General features: G+C 40.6%; 1 protein-coding gene across 10 annotated transcripts in view; it reads right to left on the bottom strand.

The window, feature by feature from the left end:
- Nucleotides 1-541: 541 nt before the first annotated feature.
- LOC135102165 (uncharacterized) overlaps nucleotides 542-23,606 on the bottom strand; it is a 24,194-nt gene continuing 1,129 nt past the window's right edge. Inside the window, exons 2-5 of one of the 10 annotated variants that reach the window (XR_010269561.1) lie at nucleotides 11,737-12,024; nucleotides 11,322-11,482; nucleotides 10,566-10,712; nucleotides 542-7,484 (exon numbers count right to left, since the gene is read on the bottom strand). Coding sequence is in view for 6 of the 10 variants with exons in the window: in XM_064006954.1 (XP_063863024.1) it covers nucleotides 11,365-11,482; nucleotides 11,737-12,024 (406 nt within the window). In the remaining 4 variants the exon portion in view is untranslated. Of the gene's footprint in view, nucleotides 7,485-8,534; nucleotides 10,713-10,938; nucleotides 11,483-11,736; nucleotides 12,025-16,439; nucleotides 17,740-23,606 lie in introns of those variants that run through there. The other 9 variants (XR_010269562.1, XM_064006955.1, XR_010269563.1 and 6 more) reach the window with 9 other exon arrangements.

The following is a 23,606-nucleotide window of genomic DNA, read 5'->3' as shown; positions in this document are numbered from 1 at the left end:
GGGCTACTGTAAGGGCAGGCTCAATAATATTGCTGAGCACAATTTGTGGTTATGCCATAAGTGGCAACTACAAAAACAAAGTTGATAACAATGCCCAGGTAGAAATAATTTCATTGCTTAGAATAGCAGTCGGTCCAATGGGAGCAAAAAACAATAACCCAGATAACCAACTCATTCCCAATATAAAGGTAAACAATGCGACAACTAGGATAATCCAGTGGATCTCATAATAAGGGGAATAAGTACAGATGAGGTGACTAATTCCTCTATGTGGTGGCAAGGACCCTCATGGATCTAAAGTGCATATTGACATGGCTTAACCACCTGAAAGTGAAATAATTGTAAAATTCAGCCACAACACCTAAATCAATGGAATGGGTGAGATACAGTAAGTATGACAAATGTTTAAGGATATTAGCGTGGGTACTTTGCTATAAAACTAACTTGAAGGCTAAAACAAAGGGTCTAACCATCAATATCGACCAGAACATAAGAGTAGGGGAAATGAAGGCAGCAGAACAGGAAATAATTAAACTAGTGCAAAGGTAAGAATTTACTGATCACCTTGCTCATAAAGATACCTGATAAATTGTCATCTACAAACATAATGCTCTAGCTAGGATTATACCTAAAAAATGACATCATAAAATGTGGTGGTAGAATACAACTGGCTAACATACCTGAGTCAACCAGACATCCAACCCTACTATCTGGCCACCACCACATAACTAGACTACTAATACAAAAATGTCACAAATTGAACCATCATTACACCATTAACTTCACTGTGAGCTATATGAGGCAAAAGTGGTTGATCCCTAAAAAGAGGTAGACTGTAAAGGGAGTAAAACATGCCAGAAATATCAAGGCAAGCCATATTCTCCTGTAGATGCACCACCACTCCTGCAATTTAGAATTACATCAGTGAACCCTTCACTATAACAGGAATGAACTTTACTGGTTCCCTTAAAGTCAAGGGAGAAGCTAGTGAGGTTGCCAGTACATACAATGTGCTGTTCACCTGCACATTGTATGCTGTAGGAGGAGGCAGTAGACACCTACAGAAATGATAATTACTTCCAGTGAGGTCTAAAGCACTGTTCAGGGGGTGCTGTGAACTTATCATTAAACCCAGCAGTGACCTCACTGAACGTTTCCCTTTGTGTCTCACAACACAAGGGGGCAGTCACAGCCTGCCCTCTAAAGACAACTCTCTTCCTCCACACAAAACTACAAGCACATAATAACACACACACCCTTCACTCAAAAATTTTAAAATCATCATGGCGACTCCTACACCAGCCTCAGAGTCCCCATCTGGGGAGGGGACCATAAATGTCCCCAGGTCAGACTGCCTGTCTGTTGATGACCCTAAGTGTCTTGACACCCCCCTCAACTTTTTCTTCATTAACTTCTGCAACATTTGCAGTCTAAGATCTAATTTTCAATCTGTAGAACACCACCCCTCCTCTTCTAAACCTCATCTTCTTTTCCTCACTGGAACTCAGGTGTCTGAGGCAACTGACAGTAGCCCCTTTTCTGTTCCCTCCTACTTTCTCTATCCTCATTTTCAATCCAAAGCTGGATGCTGCGTTTATGTGCGCAATGACTTAACCTGCTCTCTTGCTCACACTCTTGAATCTTCTGAGTTTTCCACCATCTGGCTACTACTATAGAGTCACTCTCATACTAAATTTATCTGTGCTGTATACCTCTCACCTAACTCCTCTGACAATAAGAAATTCTTTGACTACTTAACTTCCAAAGTGCAGCACATTCTGACCCTCTTCCTTTTTGCAGAGATCTCCATTCTTGGAGATTTCAATGTTCACCACCAGCTTTAGCTTCCCTCTCCCTTCACTGACCATCCTGGTGAACTAGCCTACAACTTTGCTATCCTCCATGACCTAGAACAATTGGTGCAACACCCTACTCGTATTCCTGACCGTCTTGAAGATACACCCAACATTCTCGACCTTTTCCTGACCTCTAATCCTGCTTATGCTGTCACCCTTTCTTCTTTGTTGGGCTCCTCCGATCACAATCTCATATCTTTATCTTGTCCTATTGCTCCAATCATATCGCAATAGGGGGATCCTCAGGATCCCCCTAAGCGAAGGTGCCTCTGGAGTTTTGCCTCTGCTAGTTGGGGGACCTGAGGAGGTATTTTGCTGATTTTCCTTGGAATGAATATTGCTTCCGTGTCAGAGACCCGTCTTTGTGTGCTGAGCGCATAACAGAGGTGATAGTGTCTGGCATGGAGGCGTACACTCCTCACCCTTTTTCTCGTCCTAAACCTTCTAAACCTTGGTTTAACACAGCTTGTTCTCATGCTATACATGATAGAGAGGTGGCCCACAAAAGGTACTTAAGCCTTCCATCACCAGAATCTCATGCACTTTATATTTCTGCCCAGAACCATGCCAAGCCTGTTCTCCAACTAGCCAAAAACTCCTTCATTAACAAAAAGTGTCAAAACCTTTCAAGATCTAACTCCCCTCGTGACTTCTGGCATCTAGCCAAAAAAATCTCCAATAACTTTGCCTCTTCTTTCCCTCCTCTATTTCAACCAGATGGCACCACTGCTATCACATCTATTTCTAAAACTGAACTCTTCGCTCAAACCTTTGCTGAAAACGCTACCTTGGACAATTCTGGGCTTGTTCCTCACTCTCCTTCACCCTCTGACTACTTCATGCCACCTGTTAAAATTCTTTGCAATGATGTTTTCCATGCCCTTGCTGTCCTAAACCCTCAGAAGGCATATGAACCTGATGGGGTCCCTCCTATTGTTCTCTGAAACTGTGCCTCCATGCTTGCACCTTGCCTAGTCAAACCCTTTCAGCTCTGTCTGTCAACATCTACCTTTCCTTCTTGCTGGAAGTTTGCTTACATTCAACCTGTTCCTAAAAAGGGTGACTGTTCTAATCCCTCAAACTACCATCCTATTGCTTTAATTTCCTGCCTATCTAAAGTTTTTTAATCTATCCTCAACAGGAAGATTCTTAAACATCTATCACTTCACAACCTTCTATCTGATCACCAGTATGGTGATCTTCTGGCTTTCCTTACTGAGTCTTGGTCATCCTCTTTTAGAGATTTTGGTGAAACTTTTGCTGTTGTCTTGGACATAGCAAAAGCTTTTGATAGAGTCTGGCACAAAGCTTTGATTTCCAAACCACCCTCCTACGGTTTCTATCCTTCCCTCTATAACTTCATCTCAAGTTTCCTTTCTGACCATTCTATTGCTGCTGTGGTAGACAGTCACTGTTCTTCTCCTAATTCTCCTATTAACAGTGGTGTTCCTCAGGGTTCTGTCCTGTCACCCACTCTCTTCTTATTATTCATTAATGATCTTCTAAACCAAACTTCTTGTCCTATCCACTCCTATAATGATGATACCACCCTGCACTTTGCCACGTCTTTTAATAGACGTCCAACCCTTCAGGAGGTGAACATTTTACACAGGGAAGCCACAGAATGCCTGACTTCTGATCTTTCTAAAATTTCTGATTGGGGCAGAGCAAACTTGGTATTGTTCAATGCCTCAAAAACTCAATTCCTCCATCTATCAACTCGACACAACCTTCCAGACAACTATCCCCTCTTCTTCATTGACACCCAACTGTTCCCCTCTTCTACACTGAACATCCTCGGTCTGTCCTTTACTTATAATCTGAACTGGAAACCTCATATCTCATCTCTAGCTAAAACAGGTTCTATGAAGTTAGGCGTTATGAAGTTCTGAGATGTCTCCGCCAGTTTTTCTCATTCCCCAGCTGCTAACTCTGTTCAAGGGCCTTATCTGTTCATGTATGGAGTATACTTCACATGTCTGGGGGGGTTCCACTCATACTGCTCTTCTAGACAGGGTGGAATCAAAAGCTTTTCGTCTCATCAACTCCTCGCCTCTAACTGACTGTTTTCAGCCTCTCTCTTATCACCGCAATGTTGCATATCTAGCTGTCTTCTACTGCTATTTTCATGCTAACTGCTCCTCTGATCTTGTTAACTGCATGCCTCCCCTCTTCCTGCGGCCTCGCTGCACAAGACTTTCTTTTTTTTCTCACCCCTATTCTGTCCACCTCTCTAACGCAAGAGTTAACCAGTATTCTCAATCATTCATCCCTTTCTCTGGTAAACTCTGGAACTCCCTGCCTGCTTCTGTATTTCCACCTTCCTATGACTTAAATTCCTTCAAGAGGGAGGTTTCAAGACACTTATTCATCAATTTTTGACCACTGCTTTGACCCTTTTATGGGACTGGCATTTCAGTGGGCATATTTTTTATTGGATTTTTGTTGCCCTTGGCCAGTGTTCTTCCTACATAAAAAAAAAAAAAACTACCACTACACCCATATATTTAGAACTGGTATTGTATTTAAAAAGTCAAAACTTCCTCAGTGCCTTTAGATGGTTCACAAGCAGACAGGGTCAACCACAACTTATATTAAGTGACAATGTAACAACCTTCATCACTCATCACTGCTGCCAATTACATCAAGAAAATTATGCTAGACCCTCAGATAAACAATTATTTGACCTCAGTTAATTGTGAATGGAAATTCATCCTAGCTTGAACCCCTGGTTTGGTGCCATACGGGAAAGGTTAATAGGAACAGTAAAAAATGGATTAAGAAAGGTCCTTGACAAGGCTTTTGTCACATTTGATGAACTATACACTATTATATTACAGTTAGAATCCACTATAAATGATAGGCCCTTAACTTATGTAAATAGTGACATCAAATCAATACCATAACTCCTTAATTATTAAAAGACAGATGATTTAAATTTTTTCCTAATCAATTCACATTAGAGGAAATATTCAATCCATCCTATGGTTCCACACATAGTTTAAAAGAAAGGATCAGTTATATGAACAAGTTACTAAATGATTTGTAGAAAAGGTGGGTTTCAAAATATCTTTTATCACTGAGGGAGTCCCATACGTGTATAATAGCCAAGGAAGGTATAACATAGTCACAAGCCAGGGAAATTGTCGTCATTCATGATGATGCACTATGGTCCAGATGGAAATTTGGTAAAATCACTGGCATTAAAATCAACTTAAAGTTAAAACAACTTAAAAGGACAGATCATCAATTATTATATAGATAAATAAATAAATATGTTGATTAACTTTATTTTAATGTTATCATTATTATTTTTAATGTTATTTTAATGTTATGTTACCTAGGTTGTGCCCTGCCTGGGCTACCCACTTGCACAGTGGAAAAAAGCATTAAATAAGTTAAATTATTAATTCAGGACACTCACTGAGTCACAGTAATATTTAAATTGATAATATAAATGCAAAAAATTTAACTTACTTAAGGCACCAAAAATGTTCACTATAACAATAGAGTTGACACAGCAGACTGGCTGGAAGTGTGGAGAAGGATTGAAGGAGGCGTGTGCAGGGCAGCAGCAGCAATGCAGAGTTGCCAACAAAAAATTTTGCAAGGCACCAGCATAAGAAAAAAAAGGCGCTAAATTGCAGGTGAATATTTTGAAGTATGGCACTAAATAGAACAAAAAAGGAGGCTAGTTATGGAATAAAAAACGTGAATCTTTGGCGTTAGATTATTATGAAAATCGCTATATTTAGCGTCAAAAGTACTAAGTTGGCAACATTAGGCCTGATCTAGAAGCTTCTAGTTGCCAACTTGACAGTTCAGATATGGCAAGCTTTGGCAACCCAAAACAAGTTTCAGCTTGCATGTGGTTTGTGGGTATGTGTGTATTTGCAAAAGTAAATTTGTGGGGATTTTGCCACAAATGCAAATCCACAAACAAAAATGACCTGCAATTGCTGAAATGACCTGCTCTGGTATTTACCAGAGTGCCCAGTTCTGGTATTTACCTTGTTGTATTGTACAAGGTCTGAGCTAAAGCTCATTTGTCCTGTCTCCATATCTACAATTATCCAATTTCTCTTTAAATTTGCTCACACTGATAGCTGTAACCACTTCCTCACTTAATCTATTCCAAGGATCAGTGCTTCAACTCAGGAAACTGAAATATTTACTCTTAATCTTTTTTGTATGTCCTCTCGTACATCTTGTTCCCTCATTTACAAGCATCTCCAAAACTTGTCCATCTATATTTTCCATATGGCTTATTAATTTGTACATTGTTATCAAGTCTTCCCATTCTGCTTTCTCTTCCAATGTTGTTAATCTCATTTCTTGCAGTCTCTCTTCATAAGTCTTCTTCTCCAGTTCTGGGACCATTTTCATTGCTGTCCTCTATATTCTATCTAATTTCCTTCTATTTTTCTTCCTATGTGGAGACCATAAGAATGTAGCATGCTCCAACTTTGGGTGTATTGTCATGATAAATAGAAGGATTGGGTTTTGAGGCACTAAATACCATTAAATTTACTCAGCCAAAGTCAAGGTGTTCCGTGGCTTCCCTACATGAATTACCTAATTCCTGAAGGGTTGGATGTCTAAGAAAAAATGAGGAATAGTGTAGAGTAATATCATTAGCATAGGAGTGGATAGGACAACAGGTTTGGCTAAGATAATTGATTAGTAATAGAATAAGAGTGGGTGACAGAACAGAGCCTTGAAGAACACCACTATTAACACACTGAAGAACAATGACTGCAACAGTAGAATAGTCTGATAGGAAACTTGACATGAAGGTACAGAGACAGATAGAAGGTGTATGGGGACAGTTTTGAAATTAAAACTTTAAGCTAGACTTTATCAAATGCTTTTGATATGTCTAAAGCAACAGTTTCACCAAAATTCCTAAAACAGGCTGAGTTAGAAAAACCAGATCACTGGTAGAATGGAAACAATGGTTGTTTAAAAATCTTCCTGTTCAGCATAGATTAGAAAACTTTAGAAGAGCAGAGAATTAAAGTAATAAGATAATAGTTTGAAGGGTTAGATCAGTGACCTGTTTTAGGAACAGGCTGAATGTTGGCAAATTTCCAGCAAAAAGAGAAAGGTAGATGGTGAGAGAGTTTGACCAGGCAAGGTGGAAACACAGAGGCACAGTTTTAGAGAACAATTGGAAATATGCCATCAGGTCCAAACACTTTCCATGGATTACAGCCAGCATGAATCTTGATAAGAGGTATGAAATAGTAGGATGGTGGAGGAAAGGGAGGAACAAATTCAGAATCATCAAGAGTACAGTTTTTAGCAAAAGGTTTGAACAGAGTTCAGCTTTAGAAATAGTAGATGAGATGGCAGTGGTGTCTTCAGACTGAAACAGAGGAGGGAAAGATGAAGAAGAGATTGATATAGATATATGGCTAGATGCCAGCAGTCACAAAGGGTGTTAATTGGTACTCATTTATATGAATGTAATATATACATGAAATATAAAGTTTAAATAACAGATTTCATCAAGGTTCAATAAACTCAATACTCATAAGTTATTTTGGCATCATCCTCTGGTCCTTTGGATACATTGTGTTGGGATGTTGATGGCTCTCGGAGCACAGGTGTGTTTGTCAGCTGGCTCTGCCAAGCAAGATAATGAAAGCCAGGATTACTAAAACTAAATATCCCATAATCAGGTTAATTTTAGCACAACAGTAACAATAACAATGCTTTTCCTTATCAGTGTATGTCTATAGTAAGGTCTCAAGTTATGTCGGTTTCAGCTTATGTCATGTTCATAAATCAGTGCAACTGAAAATGGAGGGAAAAAAAAAAATCTCATGGATTTCTGGAAAGATTGCAATTTTTACAGTGGTATGAAAAAAAGAGGAAAGTCTTGGTCTAAAGTGACATGGTCAAACAGGAATGGTGCATGGAAAATGTGTGCCCTAATCTTAGAGATTTTGAAGGATTTGATTATGAAAGTGTACATGAGACTAAGTGTAGCTGTGTATACTTGGAAATAACTTAAATCTTGACATCAATTAAACTGACATAATTGAGCTTCTTGAATATGAAGATAAGGAATTGAGCAATGAAGATCTGATGGCAGTGGGGAAACAGGTGGAGGATGATAAAAAATGAGGCAGAACCACTGCAACAGTTCACACTAAAAGTGGCATATCCTTTAGAATCCCTGAAGAAAATAACAGATGAATCTGAAGAACAGGATCCCAACACTGAATGTTTTGCTAGCTTACAAAGGAATGGAATATGTGGTATCTAGTTGGTGGCAAATCTACAAGATGAAGCATTATGCTGCCAAGCAATCTTTAAATACAGCAACTATGCCTCAACCATATCCAAATTCTATTCTCCATCTAAAGAATCATCCCCTTCCTGAGAATAATCTAAATTCTGAGATTCAACACCAGCTTGAAGTTTAGATTTAGACCCAGAATCTCTAGATGCAATTCTGACTCCAACTTCAACACAAAAGCAGGTATGTGCTACATCAATTCAACTTTTCCTTGATTAGTCAGAGATTCTACTAATTATTTTTTATTTATGTTAAAGATAGGAATGCAACTGGTATTTTTTTCTTTAACATTTGTAAATGATTGATATAATGTAGCAGTAATAAAGTTTACTATAATTCAAATCTTATTGTAAGATTAATAAAAATGTGCATGAATGTTAATGTTAAGAGTTTTATTTATGTTGGCAGGATGAATGACTGAGGAGGTAGGTGAGCATGTGTGAGCAGCATCACAGCTGACTGGTTTTAAATATCCTGTGACCTGTAACAAAATTTTGAAGAATTAAATCTTATTATGAGATTAATGAAAATGCATGTGCATGGTAATATCAAGGAAGAAAATGTATGTTGGCAGGGTGAGTTAGAAAGCCTGCATGAGTAGTGTGGCAGATGACTGGCTGTGCCTTGTGACCCACCACAACAGTGGCGACATGCTATAGTGTGGTGGACAGCAGAACACTGAAGACAAAAGCATTTTATTCTGTCAATAAAACTAAATTGGAAGGCTTTTGTTATGGCTAGTTGTTGTTAATTATCATTATTATTGTATTAGATTTTCCTCCTCTCTGGCTGGAGGATGTAGAGAGGGATATATGAAAAGGAGATTGTACAAATTTTCTTCATTATCTATGTAGTATTACATCACTTTAACTGCAACTTTTCTTTTAAAGTAAAAAATATGTTATCTGATAATATGCCAACTTTTGCCATCTGTTGTGCTGGTGACAGTGGGTGCCATCACAGTGCTGTTGGTGGCACTTGGGTGTATGGGTTGTTCATTTGGTGGTCTTGCCACTGAACAGGGTCATGTGTAAATTGTGTAAATGCACATCCACTCTCTGTGACGAATCCTCCCACTGTCCAACGGCATGTTATGGCCTCAAGCCGAGTAGTGTCGTTTACTGCCCCCTGGATGCCAGGCCTTATCAGGACCTGAGGAGGGAGTAAAGTTCACTACATGGCTAATTACTCAAGTCCTCTGCAGCTGAATTGCATCAGGCAGCAGTAGCATTTAGAACATAACAGGGTCACTAACAAGGGATACAAGAAACTACTACAAAAGAGTGCCCACGAACACACAGGAGGGTCATTCACCGTTCACTGTGAGAGCTTGGCCTGCACACTCGTGCAGCCAAGGAGTCACTTCCCTGGGTATGGTGTGTATTATACACACACCATACCCAGAGTATAGGAGTCTCCAAAGTAGTCTCTGGTAGACTACTTTGGAGACTCCTATTCTATATAAATGGACCGGTAATGACTCATTTATCCCCTTAAAGGCAACTAAAACCAACTAACTGTTATCCCTTCCTAGTCTCTGTCAAATATTAGAACATGTCTCAGTATGTTTGTTCCATTCAAGTGCTGGGTAGTGACTGTGGAAAACGCACCTCTCCCTCTGCCACTAAGGGGAGGGGGTACAAGGAAGTGGGGGCAGTGTGACACACACACACACACACACACACACACACACACACACACACACACACACACACACACACACACACACACACACACACACACACACACACACACACACACACACCCACACACTGTTCCCCATGCGGTCTTTAATTCTAAAAATTCTACTGATTAAATTAGAGAGACTAGATGAATACTGATTACTTCACTGTCAAGAGAAATTCTTCTAAATACTGAGTCTCAAATTCAATGGAAAAGGGAAGTAAGGAAATTTATAGTGTAAAATTAAGTAATTGCGCAGATAAATCTCTTAGGAGTTTCAGGCTGAATATGTACGTGACCAGGATGCATCTAAGTCTCTCTCTCTCTCTCTCTCTCTCTCTCTCTCTCTCTCTCTCTCTCTCTCTCTCTCTCTCTCTCTCTCTCTCTCTCTCTCTCTCTCTCTCTCTCTCTCTCTCTCTCTCTCTCTCTCATTATTCTTTTCTCATACATTCTTACTACTTCATTTTATATAATCTTATCTCACTGTACATTACAGTATATCATGAGATCATAATTATATAAATGAAAGACATATTAAATTGTTGAAAATACCACAATATATCTACTTTGATGACAAGAATGAAAAGTACATAAACTCAGGTGGTAGTCAAAACTGGCTTGTCATGTTCCAGGGATCTAACTTTGATATAAACTGGGACCTTATTGTACAATGATATTCATTCTGTAAAAAGTAATAATGCACGATTCTGTACGCTAACTTTGGGTAAAGATGTTGGCATCTCCAAGGATTTGGAGGTGGTGCATCCAGATACTGGAGTACCCACATGTAGCTAGCACCTACTCTTCCTGTGGTATGATCTCCTTATATGAGGTTACAGGATGCACTGCTTCTTTTCTCTGGACAGCTGCAATCAGAAGCAAATTAATGTAAAGGTAATGGTAGTTGCAAAAATACAAGTAATCTTAGGTAATAATAATACAAACTAATTCTGGATAACTAAATTCATACATATCAGCATTTGAATGTGTTGGCAGTATGAAGGAATACATATGTAAGATGACTGATAACATCGCAGAATGTCTCTTGGCTAAAGATGAAATCAGTAAAAAGATATTCAAACTGCATGTAACATGATCAGACAAATAAAAGTGAGCACTAAGCCCAACCTAGAATTTTTTATTGGTCCTAACTGCTACACCACAATAGCAGTCAATGATTGCATAATTGATGGGAGCAGATATTCATAGTTAATATTCAATGTATTATAGAATTAACATGTGGGTGCAAATGAAAATGTAGAAATGAGTGTCTGTAACAATACAATTTGAATCTCCATGACAGATGTGGAGATCCATATGGAAACTCCAGTAACCAAGAAAACAGCAGACCAAACTTACAGTGCTGTTAATCCACTTAAATGCAGTTTTAATAATTCACTATAAACAATAATGCATCTCAAACTATCCAGTATAAGTCAAAAATTATTCAAATAAAGAAACAACTGTAAGCTTACATTTGACAGCATCACTGTCAAAATCACAGCCAAGGTCATCAGTTTATGTGCCTGGAATGGTGAGCACCTTATTGGCACTTGCTTCAGGGATGGGAGGAGGAGCTGCACCACTACCAGTTTTACATGATTTACATTTGACATTAGCATGTTTATGTTTAGCCCTGCATTAAAAAAAATAAATAAATAAGAAAAGGTATTTCATTGTTATGGGATTATTGTATTGTATTTTCTTTTCACTTCAACTTGCATCAAGTCAAAATAATATCTATTATTCATGATAAATATCAAAATCAGACATAGCTTTTAGCCTTATGATACACTAACTTAAATCTACAAAGCTCTGTCCTGAACAATATGGAGCACTGACTAGCCCTTTTCCTATATTCAATTAGGTCTATCGCATGCACATACTTACTTTCCTTTAATGCGCTCCCATACTTTTTGCAGCTGATATACTGTTCTCTTCTCACAATATCCAGCTGCATTAAAATGGAGGGCAACCCTCTCCCATGCTAATTTTTTCATGGCCATGACTTTCCCATCTGTGCTCTCATTGGCTAAGATAATTTCATTCCGTACGAGCTTAGTGAGGTGCTCACGCTCTAGGGAATTTATAGGGCTGGCCCTTCGTCCCACCAGCACCAGGGTGTCATTGCTGGAGACAGCCTGCTGCGGTTGGGACTCCATCCTGCTTTCTTCATGGCTGAAACGAAAGTGGATGGTGGCAGGCTTCTTTAATGAAAAATTATCTCCATGGCTACCAACAGAAGCACTAGTATCATATTTTCTGGCATGAATAGTGTATGTCACTGTATCATGCACCAAATATATATAAACTGTATTTTCTTGAGTATAGATCAAGTTCTGTTGACCTAAACACTGGGATCAAAATTCTTAAATAAAAAAAATTCAGATATACAAACGTGATAGAAAAGGCCAGTAGTAACTCATGGATTCAAAAGTGAAATTTATTTAATATGATCAGTCAACAAAACAAATCTTTACCAGCTATATAGTAGTGAAGAGATGTGTTGTGCCTAGCAGATGCAGCCTAGCAGATGAAGCTCATAAATTCATAATAGATTACTTGACTTACTTTGTATGTGGTTTCAACTGTCTTTGTTGAAATGTTGAGCACAGGATTGGCTACCATATATGTACATATATACAGCAGCAAGAATCCTTTAATACAGAAGTATACACCAAACTTACTAATCCCAGACACTGTCTTAATGGAAAGCACAAATGTCCTGACAGATACAAGGGCTCTACCATTGATGCCTACATCCTCAGGGCATTCACACACTGCAATATTTGGCAGCAAGTACATAAAGAAATAGAAAAGGTATTGCAAGTATTGATTAGCAATGGCTTCAGCGAAAAGAATATCATCTGCCTCACTAAAAAGATCACTGATAAGTAGCATAGCTCCTGCTCCTCTGAAGATGCAAGAAAACCCAACATCAACATATTTTACTGTGCCTTCTCTACTGCATACAAAGAAGAGAGGATTATCATACAAATAGCAAAAAGAAACATGAAGCCCACTGACCTGGAAAGAAAAATTAACCTCCAAATATACTATAAGAATAAGAATACCAGCCACCTCCTGCTCAGAAACAATCCCCTCATGAAAACAGAGACAACCCAAAAGTCCCATTTTATATGTAGGTTCACTTGCAATTGAGGAAACAGTGAAGCCCTCCCTTCATCCTACATTGGCATGATGACAATGAAGCTGTCTTGATGCCTCACCTGCCACCTATCATCCGGCCCCTAAGAAACACTTACAGCAGCAACACATCATCAAGATCACAAGACGATGTCTAGAAGAGAATACCAAAATTGTGGACGTGTACTGATGCAAAGTGCCTTGCAATACTAGAAGCCTTGTACATCAGAGAATCCAGCCCTGAATTCAATGTACAAGCTGACATCCTTCAAGCCCTGCCAAGCATGAAAAGAAACAGCCAATCACAGCCACTGTATAATGAGTCCAGCAGCAGTGAGCAGTCAGCCAATCAGTGATGCTTGTGAGCCAGGGTAAACCCATGAGCCACTGAATAAATATTTGGCCATGCAGTGGCTACAACCATACCCACCTTGGCTACAACACACTACTACTGAAGAAGGATTAAGAAACCTGAAATTGTGATCTAGTGAAAAATGACCAGCTTCAGTGAAGTCATAAACCAAATTACAAAAGAGAAAAGGAAAATCATAAGATATAAAGAAAATATCTTAAAGAAGTTAATAAATGCTGAAATAGCCATCTCATTTAATGAAACCTGTATGTTAGAAAATCTCCTGCCCATGTATATATACAGTAGAAGTCCTGGGGCACCTGATGCTGGCCCATAGGGCATTATACAGCACTGTGGTGGAAGCCCTGCATCACCACTTTGGCCACCTCTAGCAGGCTGAGGTGTTGAGACCTCTCTCTTAAAGGAATTCAAGTCATAAGAAGGTGGAAATACAGAAGCAGGCAGGAAGTTCCAGAGTTTACCAGACAAAGGGGTGAATGATTGAAAATACAGGTTAACTCTTGCATTAGAGAGGTGGACAGAATAGGTGTGAGAGAAATAAGAAACTCTTATGTAGCAAGTCCACAGGAGGAAGAGAGGCATGCAGTGAGCAAAATCAGAAGAGCAGTTAGCATGAAAATAGCAGTAGAAGATAGCTAGAGATGTAACATTGTGGTGATGAAAGAGAGAGGCTGAAGACAGTCAGTTAAAGAGGAGTTGAGACAAAAAGCTTTTGATTCCACCCTGTCTAGAAGGGTGGTATGAGTGGAATCCACCCCCCCAGACATGTGAAGTATTCTCCATACATGGACAAATAAAGCCCTTGTACAGAGTTAGCAGCTTGGGAAGATGGTGAGAAAAACTGGCAAAGATATCTCAGAACGCGTAACTTCATAGAAGCTGTTTTAGCTAGAGACGAGATGTAAAGTTTCCAGTTTAGATTATAAGTAAAGGACAGACTGAGGATGTTCAGTGTAGAAGAGGGAGATAGTTGAATGTCACTGAAGAAGAGGGGATAGTTGTCTGGAAGGCTGTGTTGAGTTGATAGATGGAGGAATTGAGTTTTTGAGGCATTGAACAGTATCAAGTTTGCTCTGCCCTAATCATAAATTTTAAAAAGATCAGAAATCAGGTGTTCTGTGGCTTCCCTGCATGAAATGTTTTCTTCTTGAAGTGTTGGACATTTATGAAAAGATGTGGAAAAGTGCACGGTGGTATCATCAGCAGTATTATTCATTAATGAATAATAGGAAGAGAGTGGGTGACAACACAGAACCCTGAGGAACACCACTGTTAATAGATTTGGGAGAAGAACGGTGACTGTTGATCACAGCAGCAATAGAATGGTCAGAAAGGAAACCTGAGATGATGTAGCAGAGAGAAGGATAGAAGCCGTAGGAGGGTAGTTTGGAAATCAAAGCTTTGTGCCACACTCTATCAAAAGCTTTTGATATGTTTAGGGCAACAGCAAAAGTTTCACCAAAATCTCTAAAGGAGTATGACCAAGACTTAGTAAGGAAAGCCAGATCACCAGTAGAGCACCCTTGATGGAACCCATACTGGAAATCAGATAGAAGCTTGTGAAGTGATGCATGTTTAAGAATCTTCCTGTTGAGGATAGATTCAAAAACTTTAGGTAGGCAGGAAATTAAAGCAATAGGATGGTAGTTTGAGGGATTTGAATGGTCACCCTATCTAGGAGCAGGCTGAATGTAGGTAAGCTTCCAGCAAGGCCAGGTAGAAGTTAACAGATAAAGTTGAAAGAGTTTAACTAGGCAAGGTGCAAGCACAGAGGTGCAGTTTCAGAGAACAGTAGGAGGGACCCCATCAGGTCCATAAGGTTTCCAAGGGTTAAGCCCAGCGAGGGCATGGAAAACATCATTGTGAAGAATTCTAATAGGTAGCATGAAGTAGTCAGAGGGTTGAGGAGAAGGAGGAACAAGCCCTGAATTGTCCAAGGTAGAGAGTTTTTAGCAAAGGTTTGAGTGAAGTGTTTATCTTTAGAGATAAATGTGATAGTAGTGGTGCCATCTGGTTGAGATAAAGGAGGGAAAGAAGCAGTTACTGGAGATATTTTTGGCTAGATGCCAGAAGTCATGAGGGGAGTTAGATCCTGAATGATTTTGACACTTTCTATTAATGAAGAAGTTTTTGGTTAGTTGGAGAACAGACTTGACATGGTTCCTGGCAGAAATATAAACCGCATGAGATTCTGGTGATGGAAAGCTTAAGTATCTTTTGTGGGCTGCCTCTCTATCATGTATAGCATGAGAACAGGTTGTGTTAAACCAAGGTTTGAAAGGTTTGGGTTGAGAAAAAGAATGAGGAATGTATGCTTCCATGCCAGACACTATCACTTCTGTTATGTGCTTGGCACATAGAGATGGGTCTCTGACACAGAAGCAGTAGCAAAACACCTCCTCAGGTCCTCCCATCTGGCAAAGGCAAAATGCCAGAGGCACCTCTGCATAGGGGGATCCTGAGGAGCGATAGGACAAGATATAGATATGTGACTGTGATCGGAGGAGAAGAGAGGGTGACAGCATGAGCAGGATTAGAGGTTAGAAAAAGGTCAAGAATGTTGGGCGTATTACCAAGATGGTCAAGAATACGAGTAGGGTGTTGCACCAATTGCTCTAGGTCATGGAGGATAGCAAAGTTGAAGGTTAGTTCACCAGGATGGTCAGTGAACAATGAAGTTTCCAAGAATGGAGATTTCCACAAAAGGGAAGAGAGTCAGAATGTGCTCCACTTTGGAAGTTAATATATATATATATATATATATATATATATATATATATATATATATATATATATATATATATATATATATATATATATATATATATATATATATATATATATATATATATATATATATATTATATTTCCTGGCATATTAGATGCACCCATAATTTGGCAAGGATATTTTAAAAAATACAATAAGCTCCATTTTTCCCTGAACTTTATAGCTAATCTCTCAACCAGGCTTTGGTCCAAGTTGCAGCTCAAACCAGCAGAGAAGAGTAGGAAATATCACGCCAGTTTATCCGTGATCATAACTGTCGCTAAACAATTATGACTGTGATATTACCTTATGCTGCTTTCTGCCTTTCTCTGTGTTCAAAATGTTCCACAATTTGCTGAAGAGTTACAGATGACACCTGTGTGCCTATCACACATGATGAACTTCTCTCAGCAGTTAAATTGGGCAAGTCAACAGCTCCTGGCAAGGATGGCATCACCTATGACATCCTCAATGCCCTCCTGGAGATAAAGGTAGACAACCCTCTCTTAGACCTATTTAACATGTCTCTCACTGCAGGCAAGCTTCCCCACTCATGAAAAACAGCCATTATCATCCCAATCCCCAAAGGTGATGGCACCTTTTGCCCCATTTCTCTCACCAGCTGTCAGTGTAAGATGATGGAACAGGTAATATTGAACAGGCTTATATATAAGGTGGGCCATGTACTCTCTGGCAATATACATGGCTTCCTAAAAGGTCATTCCACAAGTCATTATTTTGTTGAGTGCCTTATAAATAAGGATGCTACCTGCAGAGCTTTCGTTGATCTCAAGGGTGCCTTTGACAGGGCCAACAAAGATGTTATTATGGAGGAACTCATTCTCAAAGGTGTCAAAGGTAGATTATTAGGATGGATCATGGACTATTTGTACAAGAGAACAGCACAGGTTTGGTTTCAAGGTGCAGTCTCTTCTGAGGAAGTCTTTGAGCTTGGAACACCACAGGGTGGAGTCCTTAGTCTAATCCTTTCAACGTTTTAATGGACAAAATTGCGCATTGTTCCTTCCCGCAGGGCACGCAGGTCCTCATCTATGCTGACGACATACTCCTCCAATGCCCCACACCCAGGACTCTCCGGTTAGCTCTGTTGCAACTAGCAGCATTGTGTGTTCAAATGGGACTTGTAATTAATGAATGTAAAACCAAATTTCAAGCCAAAGGGAAGGTCTCTCGTCTGCCCACTGCAAATAATGTTCCCATCCCTAGAGTTCATACACACAAGTACCTGGGTGTACAGCTGAGTTTCAGGAAGTCACTCCACGCTGTACACTATGTTTGAGACCTCTGTCTGCCACGGCTAGTGCCACTTTGGCTGCTAGCAAACAGGGGCCTGGTGGCTGGCATTCCAGTCCTAAGGATGTTCTATATATCTGTCGTATGGTCCCTCATTGACTACGCAGCTCCTATTTTAGTACAGTTTAGTGCCACCCAGCTCCGTCCCCTAGAGCTTGTTCAGAATGAAGCCGAAACACCGTTTCGGTGTTGATATTCACTCACTGCATCAGCCCAAGAGGTACTGGCTCCCTCATGTGCTGCAAGACATGTTCATGACTAAATTATCCAAGTACCCCCATGTTCAGGCTATTCATGTTTATTGTGATGGTTCAGTCAATGGCAGCAGGTCTGGATGTGGGCTGTTCATCTGCGACTACATTTCTGCCAATCGCTACACTGACACTGAGGTTTCCAGGCAGCTCCCTGCACACATGTCCTCCACTAGGGCAGAATTGTATGCTGTTCTAGAGGTGCTCCATATAGTGGCACCTCTCTGTAAGGATGTATTCTTCTTTGTTGACAGTCAGGCTGCACTGTATACACTCCAATCTACCTCCTCCATGGAATGTGATCTAATCAATAAATGTCTTGATCTTATCCACACCCTAGAAGGTGCTAGTGCCACGGTTCACTTCACCTGGATACCCTCTCATGTGAGTATCCCGCTTAATGAAGAGGCAGACCACCTTGCTCAATGTGCCCTTCAGGACGACACAGTGGACCCTGGTGCTGAATACACTCTAGGCTATGTTAAGAGTAGCATTAAGGACTTTGTACATAGTAGCATTAGTGATCAGTTGGAGTTTTGTAGCCATAAGGGCAGTGGCAGTAGTCTTCACTATGTACGTGTCTCCCAGAGCTGTGCTTATACCTATGGGAGACACACTGCATCACATGATAGGGTGGCAATGAGGCTCAGATTAGGCTATAAATACTTTTAGGAAGTCAGTGCTTCTCCTGGCATGTGCCGTGTGCTGTGTGCTGCACCAAGGGGACACACTCTGCGTCATTATGTCACGGAATGTCCTCTCATTGCTAAATTTAGGCTGCAAGGTCAACATGACTTGTATACCCTCATTGACCATTTCTTAGACTCAGCCACTCTCAGGGCTATACTCAAGGAATATCCTACGTTTGCTCCCAGACTGTAGGATATTTATGCAATAAGGTGTGCAATATCTGTATTTATTTATTTACTTATATTCTTGTAATGTATATTATATTTTTATATTTTTGATACTCTACCCTTAAGTCTTTGCCCAGGGGGTGGGTGGCAAGGTCCGTCCTCCTCCTTTGTTGTATTTCATTATTAATGCAACAATAAATGTATCAATCAATCAGTCAATCACCATAACCCATAGGCCTACTGAAACCTAACCATTGGGCCATAAGATGCAAGCTGATTTTTGGAGCATTTTTTTGGGGAAAAAGGTGTCTTATATGGCAGTGTATATATATATATATATATATATATATATATATATATATATATATATATATATATATATATATATATATATATATATATATATATATATATATATATATATATATATATATATATATATTAAGATCCTTTGCAGTGATGTTTTCCATGCCCTCAGAATGCTTATGGACCTGGTGGGATCCCTCTTATTTTTCTCTGAAACTGTGCCTCATGCTTGCACCTTGCCTAGTCGTACTCTTTCAACTTTGTCTATGAACATCTACCTTTCCTTCTTGCTAGAAATTTGCCTACATTCAGTTGTTTCTTAAACAGGGTGATTGTTCTGATCCCTCAAACTACTGTCCTATTGCTTTAATTTCCTCCCTACATAAAGTTTTTAATCTATCCTCAAACATCTATCACTTCACAACCTTCTATCTGATTTCCAGTATAGGTTCTATCAAGGCTGCTCTAATGGTGATCTTCTGGCTTTCATTAATGATTCTTGGTCATCCTCTTTCAGAGATTTTGGTGAAACTTTTGCTGCTGCCTTAGACATATCAAAAGCTTCTGATAAAGTCTGGCATAAAGCTTTGATTTCCAAACTACCCTCCTACAGCTTCTATTCTCTCTGTAACTTCTTAAATTTCCTTTCTGACTTCTATTACTGCTGTGGTAGACAGTCACTGTTCTCTTAAATCTATTAACAGTGTTGTTCCTCAGGGTTTTGTCCTGTCACCCAGTCTCTTCCTATTATTCATCAATGATGCTGTGCTGCTGTGTTTCTCAAAACAGTGACAGGGTATTCAACTGCATGAATCTCAACAGTGCCTGGACACAAGAATGGACGACACCAGTCTAAACCAAACCTCACAGATGCCAATGAGGTAACAACAGATGAGGGGACAGTACTCCCTGCCTTCCTGGTCCTGAGACACAACCAAAGTCACTGGCTTCTGAGGGATCTTGGAAGCAGTGGCAGTCACTAACTTGGGGCAGTTACATTTTAAAATGGCCAGTATTTTTACAATAATGGCACATGGGCTGGGTTCTGTATGCAGGAGTGCTGTGTTGCATGCTCCCAGTCTGTCTGCATTGAGGGCTGGGTAGAGACAAGGCCGACTCATCCCAACTTATTACTGAAGCCACTACTATAATGTAGTATAATGTATATAACTCTAGACAAACTGGCACCTGCCATGTCACCAGACACAACATCCCTGACCCCGCCAGATGTACTACCAATCCACCATGGTATAAGCTGGTATGCCAACACGTGGTCATCTACACACATGGCTGCCTCTTTCAAGGTCTTAAACCTTTTCTCTCTGAGCAGTGGTACTAACTGCTTCTCTGCCACATTTACAAACTACTCCATCATCATGAGTTCTGTTAACTCACAGAAGGAGGTGACACACTTGCTAGCCTGCCATTTCTCAAATACCTCCTTGAGGTAGCGAGCACAATTGAAATATGAGTCACTGGGGCTTTTCTTTCCTCCATGGAATTACGACCTATAAGCCATGGGCAGTAGCTCGTAGGTTCTCAGGATGTCAGCCTTGAATTCCACGTAATCCTCCAAGTCTTCAACTGACATCCTGTCATAAACTCCCAAAGTCTACCTTTCACCATACTGGCAACCAGGCCAACCCATCTCTCCAGAGGCCAATCAAATTCTGAGGCCTCCTTCTCAAATTACTGAAACCATTCTGTCACCTTTTTCTCATTAAACTCCAGAATTAACTTTAAACTCTTTACCATCTGGCTTTCTACATTACCTTCCCTCTCTCTTCCTCTCCTCAAGCCATGAGGAGAATTAACTTCTATCCATGTCTTCTCCAACTCAAACATCCAGTTCTTTTCAGCTTCCTCCTTTTCCCTTTCTGCCTCAAGTGTTTTCATTTCTTTCTCATACATCTTTGCCTTCTCCTTCTCCTCCTTTTCTGCTTCGAGCCTCTTGGCTTCCCTCTCAGCCTCAAGCCTCCTAGCTTTCCTAGTCTCCTTAGTCTTTAATCTCCTCTTCTCGACTTCTGCTTCCAGCTCCATTCTCCTCATCTCAACTTGAATCTCAACTTCTCAGGCATTCCTTCTGTCTGGGAATATCCACCAGTACTATGAGCAGGACTTATATGTCTGTGGGCACTACCTGTAGGACTCTGTCTCCTGACACCAATCTGTGTCTAATCTACACTGCCACTCCCAGCAGAAGCTGGAGACTCAGGTCATGAGTCACCTCGGCTACCAACCTTGCCCTCCATGGTGTAAACTAAGTGTAGGAAAACAAAGAACAATGAAACAAACAAACATCAGTCTCCAACACATGGCTATGAAGCTTCTAACAATCCTGGCGAGGTCGTCATTTTCTGTTATGAGCACAAATCCCTGTCCTTCCCACAGCTACCTCAAATGGACTAGCTTCCCCCAAGTCATCCCTTATGTGACTGAGTACAAAGCTTAAGATGGGTTACAAGGTTCTCTTTAGACTCTTGCACCCTTTACCAGATGGTCATAACAACAGGTTACACACATGAGGTTGTCAGTCTGTTTCTCCCACCCACAGACAAGGAAATATTACAATAACAACTAACTCCAACAACTGGGAAAGAATCGTCAGCCACATTCTAGTGAGAGACAGTTTCAACAAATGACAAACACATAATTATAAAGATTATAATGTTCTACAGAATACCACCCTTTCAGACAACAAGACAAAATCCTCCCACTTCTGTAGAACACTATCTCCTCCTGAGCAATATGATATTCAACTTCCTAGAAGACAAGCTCTGTCCCCTTTAAGAAATGACACAGCCCAGGGAAGGAAGATAATCTACTACAAGGCAGCGAACACTAATCCTCTGCGTCTCAAGGCATTGAGAACACCCCAGATCGCAGTAGCATTAAACAAACAAAATATACACAGACAAATTGTCTACATAATAAACTGTAACACCAAGTATTTGCCTCACTATGAGGTGAGGAGTCACATCTTATTATATGCTGAGTGCCTTACAAGAATGCACTCATAGGCAAGCTGATGGAGACCCCTAACACTATGTATATAATGAGCAGGGGCATACTGCAGTAACTTAATCAAATACTCTTTCATAGCAACTGCCCTGTCTAGCTGTATCCTGCCTGGTCTCACTGAAAACTCTGCCTACCATGGTACATTTGTCTTGTCCAAGCTACTGACTGACTGACTCAAAGTGTGGGAAATGTGCCATGCTGAGCTCTCTCTGGTCATGAGGGCATGACTCATGTGGGAGGGAAGGAGGGAGATGGAAGGGGAACCCAACCCTGCCCAACCACCTTGCACTCTCACTCACATTAGATGTTAACATGGTACAATAAGACGCTTTCCTTCTGAAAATTTTGGTGACTAAACTATGGGGGACTGGGTGCTGTACTGATTATGGTATGAGCATTGAAAACTCTTTAGCTAACTACTGGGTGAGATTCAAAATGAAAGGATAATTAGAAGTAGGAAAAATTATGTGGGGAAGAAGAGTGACTTAGCACAGAGAATCTTACACTTAACTTGGTAGTGGGCTTACCTACATGTAAGGAATGTGTCACCTTTTCTCTCTCTCTCTCTCTCTCTCTCTCTCTCTCTCTCTCTCTCTCTCTCTCTCCCCTTCATCTCTCTTCTCATCTCTCCTTCCTTCTTTTCTCCCATCTCCCTCTTTGCATTCTCATTTCCCCCTCTAATTATGGCCTACATCACATGTTGCTTTGAGAAGGACAGCACTCATCATCACATACTATCCTACTCAGGTCTAACACCTGACACATAACAACGATTTGTCCACATGAAGTCCCTAACAATGCTGTGGGTGTCTTCTGAGCAGCAAGCAACACATTATGGCTGGCAGCCTCACTAAACACTGCCTCTTGATGCTATACCATGGCACCAGTTACAACACTCTTACAACTCCCACAAGAAAGAGTAACATCTCTTATCATCCCCAGACCAGGGAAAACAACACTCACCATAACACAGGGGAGAGGGACCCCAGACAAGAGGTAATCAGTCTTGCTAGCTCAACAAACATGGCAACAATCAACAAAACATGGCTGTACCCAGCCACCAAAACTGCCACAACTGCTCTTGATTCAATGTGACTCTAAATCAGCCAACTACTGGGCCTCCATGTGCTACCTTCACATGTGCCTTCTTAACTGCGGATGGCATAACAAACTGGAGCATCAAACTTCTGTCCTCTCTCCACCAGCTATGCACAATATTGTTATCTTCTACTAACTCCTCCTGACTCTCTACTTCCTTGCTGCTCTCTCCTGCCTTGGCAAGAAGTAGGGCCACACATTCCCAAGGGACAGAATCCTCTTCTGATACATAAGCAGCTGTAGCCTCAGCTATCACAAGGGGTGGCTCACTGTGTGAGCTAACACCCTTGTATCTAGTCCTGACAGGGGAGTAGTTTGCTCCCCATCTCTTGTACACTCCTCAGGGAAGGAATCTCCTACTTCCCCAGCAAAGTTAGGAACCTCCACACCCTCAGCAGTGATACCTAACATGCCAGACACATCATACTGGGTTCAGACTGAGTACCACCACCAGGATGCTCTGCAGGGTGAGGCAAGCCAGCAAACAAACTAACTCAAACACTGTTCTCACCCTTGGCAACACTCCCAACAAAGTCATGTACCTCCTGTGGCAACTCTGCTCTGTTGCAGTCAGCCCCAGCACAATGACTCCAAGACAAGTTCAACTCTAGATCGCCCAAATCCTC

Source organism: Scylla paramamosain, chromosome 7 (genome assembly GCF_035594125.1).
Source record: "Scylla paramamosain isolate STU-SP2022 chromosome 7, ASM3559412v1, whole genome shotgun sequence".
NCBI classification, from domain to species: domain Eukaryota; kingdom Metazoa; phylum Arthropoda; class Malacostraca; order Decapoda; family Portunidae; genus Scylla; species Scylla paramamosain.
This window is presented reverse-complemented; position numbering and strand designations above follow the sequence as displayed.